This window comes from Ammospiza nelsoni, chromosome 33 (genome assembly GCF_027579445.1).
Source record: "Ammospiza nelsoni isolate bAmmNel1 chromosome 33, bAmmNel1.pri, whole genome shotgun sequence".
NCBI classification, from domain to species: domain Eukaryota; kingdom Metazoa; phylum Chordata; class Aves; order Passeriformes; family Passerellidae; genus Ammospiza; species Ammospiza nelsoni.
The window spans coordinates 3,450,977-3,455,412 of record NC_080665.1 but is presented as its reverse complement, the minus strand read 5'-3'; the positions used below and the strand labels follow the sequence as shown (position 1 = coordinate 3,455,412).

Below are 4,436 nucleotides of genomic sequence, written 5' to 3'. Positions count from 1 at the left end.
ACAAGGGGCTGACAGTGCCCAGCCTGGCTGGGGCTGTGCCATGAGGCCCCAGGGCCTCAGGACAAGGTGCCTCCTCACAGCCCTTGGTAGCACAGACCCTGATGCTGTGGCCCAGGGCACCAAGACTTTGTCCCCCCTGCCATCTCTGCCTCCAGTTCTCTGCTCTGCCTGGGGACACTTTCTCAATCATTAACCTCAGTGGGACCCATTAAAAGTCCAATAAACTTTTGAGTTAGATTCTGACTTGGAGTTCTGGAGAGGTTTCTTCAGCTCCCTCTCAGGGACTGATGTTCAAGGCCTGAACACAAAGCCCCAGAGGCTCATTAAAGTTCTGGTGCTATGTCTGTGCTGCTGAGCTGGGCTGGGCTCCTGGCACAGAGGCAGCTCCTGGTAACCAAGAAGAGCTTCAAAAGCACATTTCTCTTAATGAGCAGCTCTTCTGCCAGCCCAGCAGGGCTCGGGCACTGCCTGCAGCCACCTGGGCACAGTACAGAGGCACAGAGAGCTTCAATCAGTCAGGGCTGGGAAGGTGCTGAGAAGTGCCTGGGGCAGAATCACTGCCAGCCCTTGGCACAGGAACCTCTGGCTGCAGGACAATGCAGATGCAGCTCCTGGAATGATATCCTAAAGCTGGAATATCCCAGTGCCTGCAGACCCTGTGAGTACATTCTCTGATTGTCTCTTGTGCAGAGCAGCCAGGGGTGCCCAGGGCTGTCCTGCAGAGCAGGGTCCTGCAGCCCAGGGTGCTGTGCTGGGGCAGGGACTCTGTTGCCTGCCAGGGACAGCTCTCAGTCAGCCCTGGCAGCTGCTCCCAGCACGGGGGGACAAGATCTGGGTGGGAGGAGACAGCTGGTATGCCTTGGAAGTGTTCTCCTTGTGTGGGGATGATGATGCATTGTTCAGGACTGCTCCCAGCCTGACATTTAACTCCATAACATTTCCAAGTAGGTTATACAGGAAGCACAGCAAGGCAGGGGCTGCATAAAAGGGAAAATCCTGCTTTTATATTCTACTACTCTGGGTGGCCATGATAGGAAATTGCCCATAGGTATTCATCTCTCATTTCATGCGGAGAAAAATCAAAATATTTTCTCTCAGATCTTAATAAACCAGGCAATGCAGAAATAATCATAGGAGCCCTTAGAGGCAGCATGAGTGTCACTTTTCCAGCCTCCTCAGGGTTGCTGTGATGTTGCCATCGCAGCCTGCAGAGCCAGAGCTGTCCCTAGGAATTGCCTGAGCTGGGAGGGGTCTGCAGGGCATGGATGAGCCCCCAGGGCTGGGCTGGGCTCTGGCAGCACTGGCAGGGCTCAGCCCTGGGCACAGAGAAGCAGCTGCTGGCAGGGACAGCTCCAGGCAGCAGAGCCCTGGGCAGGCAGTGGGGGGAAAGTGCCCCCACGCTGTGCTGGGATATTTCAAGTCCTCTCCAAACCCAACTGTTCCATGGTTCCATTTTTTACAGATCCCCATGCCAAGATATTGCAAATGTCCAACAGCAGTTCCATCAGGCACTTCCTCTTGCTGGCATTGGCAGACACGCAGCAGCTGCAGCTCCTGCACTTCTGCCTCTTGCTGGGCATCTCCCTGGCTGCCCTCCTGGGCAACGGCCTCATCATCAGCGCCGTAGCCTGCGGCCACCACCTGCACACACCCATGTTCTTCTTCCTGCTCAACCTGGCCCTCACTGACCTGGGCTCCATCTGCACCACTGTCCCCAAAGCCATGCACAATTCCCTCTGGGACACCAGGGACATCTCCTACACTGGATGTGCGGCTCAGCTCTTTTTCTTCGTGTTTTTCATTGGAGCAGAGTTTTATCTTCTGACTGTCATGTGCTACGACCGCTATGTGTCCATCTGCAAACCCCTGCACTACGGGACCCTCCTGGGCAGCAGAGCTTGTGCCCACATGGCAGCAGCTGCCTGGGCCAGTGCCTTTCTTCATGCTCTGGTGCACACAGCCAATACATTTTCTCTGCCCTTGTGCCATGGCAATGCCCTGGGCCAGTTCTTCTGTGAAATCCCACACATCCTCAAACTCTCCTGCTCCCACTCCAACCTCAGGGAACTGGGGTTTCTTTCTGTCAGTGCCTTTTTATCAATGTGTTGTTTTGTGTTCATTGTTTTCTCCTATGTGCAGATCTTCGGGGCTGTACTGAGAATCCCCTCTGAGCAGGGACGGCACAAAGCATTTTCCACCTGCCTCCCTCACCTTGCCGTGGTCTCCCTGTTCATCAGCACTGGCATATTTGCCAACCTAAAGTCCTCATCCATCTCGTCGCCATCCCTGGATGTGGCCCTGTCATTTCTGTACTCGGTGGTGCCTCCAGTCCTGAACCCCCTCATCTACAGCCTGAGGAACCAGGAGCTCAAAGCTGCAATATGGAGACTGATAACTAGATGGTTTCAGGAACATTAAACTGCTAACAAATTTTTGCAAACCATTTGTAATACAATTTATCTTTGATAGTTTTTCTTGGTATCATTTTGAGGGTTATTTTTTTTTTGTTTTACTTTTTAAGTATTGTCCACAATAAACGTCATTGTTTGTGCCATTTCTCCTTTTGTTTCTTTGCACCCTCCCTGTGACCACAGACACTGTCAATGAGGGGCTGTGCTCTCAGTGCCTTTAAATGAAGTAAAGGATCTGCGAGCAGAGTTTTCTGCAGAGATGCCCTTTAGTTGCCTTCTCTGGAGCTGCAGCAGCAATGTCTGTGTGCAGAGCTGGTGGCAGATCAGTGCTGGCACAGCAGCTGTGCCCAGCAGCAGCAGCAGCACTTGGTGTTGCCAGTGCTGCTGCCATGGCCCTGCCCTCACTGCCCTGGTGGCCCTGGTGTTGCTGCAGGGCCTGAGTGCTCTCGGGGCCGGGTACAGTCCTGGGGATGGCAGTGCCGGGGCTGCAGCAGGGACAGGCCATGAGCACTGCTGGGGCAGCGCTGACGCCTCAGCCCAGGGCCTGGGGGCTCCTTGCCCAGGCTCTGTCAAGAACATGGCCAGGCCAATGCTCAGCACTGAAAACCCCCGTGAGCAGTCCCAGGCTAGCCGTGGGCAGGCTGGGGGCAAACAGCATGGCTGGTGCTCTGCAAGGGCCCTGGGGCAGATGGGAAGGAGCAGCAGAGCAGGGGCTGATCCATCCCCAGTGCGCTGCACAGCCCAGGGCAGCGTCCCAGAGCGTCCTCATGGAGCTGCCAACAACATCCCCCCCTCTGCAGCCCTGGCCTCTCCCCCAGCTCACACAGGTGCCCCATCCTTACAGGGACAGACATGGCACCACTGGCTCAGCAGCCCGTTTGCATTACACACAGCAGGCAGGAGCACGCCCATGCTGTTGCTGTGGGGACAAGAACCTGAGGGACCACAAATGCCATCAGCCCCTGGGGTCAGCAAGGGCTGGGGGACACCAGGGAAACCACTCAGCTTTGTCCTGGTCTCTGCACTCAGCCAGAAAGTTTGTTCCCATCAGCTGGGAGTTTCCTGTCCCACTGCAGATGCTGTTGCTCAGAGCCAGGGCTGCCTGGCAGCCACCTCCAAACTGCCCTGAGCATTTCCTCTACTTCACCTTTGCTTTCTTTACTCTTCCTGATACAAATTTCTTCTAATTCCCCACCCCAGGGGACCCAGAACTAGACATAGCACTCGAGGTGCTACCCAAACAGTGCCCAGCACAGGGAAAGAATCACTGCCCTGCTCCTGCTGGCCACACCATTACTAATCCAGGCCAGGAGCCATTTGCCTTCTTGGCCATCTGGGCACACTGCTGCCTCATGCCCAGCCTGCTGTCCATCAGTCCCTGCAGGTCCCTTTCTGCCTGGCTGCTCTCCAGCCACTCTGTCCCCAGCCTGTAGCACTGCAGGGGTTGTTGTGGCCAAAGTGCAGGACCCAGCACTTGGACTTATTAAACCTGACCTTGTTGGATCACACATCCTTGTTAAACCACACCTGGATCCAGCCTGTCCAGGGCCCTGTGCAGAGCCCTCCTACCTCCATCCTCCATCAGATCCAAACTCACACCCAGTTTGGTGTCATCTGCAGATTTGCTGATGTTGGACACAATCCCCTCATCCAGACCATTCCATGCAGACATTGGAATCCACACTGGCTGGCTCTGACCCCTCGGCCATCTTGTGGGTGCCCTGTGATGGGACTCAAGGTGATCTGTCCCATAACCTTTCTGGGCACGCAGGTCAGGCTGACAGGCCTGGAATTCCCCAGCTCCTCCTTCCAGCCCTTCTTGGGGATGGGCTCACACTGGCACCTCCAGTCCTCTGGGACTTCCCTGCTGAGCCAGCTCTGATGGTAAATGATGGAGAGCAGCTTGGGGAGCTCATCCACAGCTCCCTCATCTCCCTGGGATGGATCCCATCTGATCCCACACACCTGTGAGCATCTGAGTGGCTCAGCAGGTCACCAATTGCTTCCTCCTGGATTACAGGGGGC

At 55.5% G+C, this 4,436-nt stretch overlaps 1 protein-coding gene across 1 annotated transcript; it reads left to right on the top strand.

The window, feature by feature from the left end:
* Positions 1-1,485: 1,485 nt before the first annotated feature.
* On the top strand, positions 1,486-2,418 carry LOC132085906 (olfactory receptor 14A16-like). Its single transcript, XM_059491377.1, has one exon. It carries the CDS (start codon positions 1,486-1,488, stop codon positions 2,416-2,418), a length of 933 nt encoding a protein of 310 aa, XP_059347360.1.
* The last annotated feature ends 2,018 nt before the right edge of the window (positions 2,419-4,436 follow it).

Excerpts from the sequence above, each read along its gene's own strand:
- LOC132085906 (XM_059491377.1), top strand. The coding sequence starts at position 1,486 with ATGTCCAACAGCAGTTCCATCAGGCACTTCCTCTTGCTGGCATTGGCA.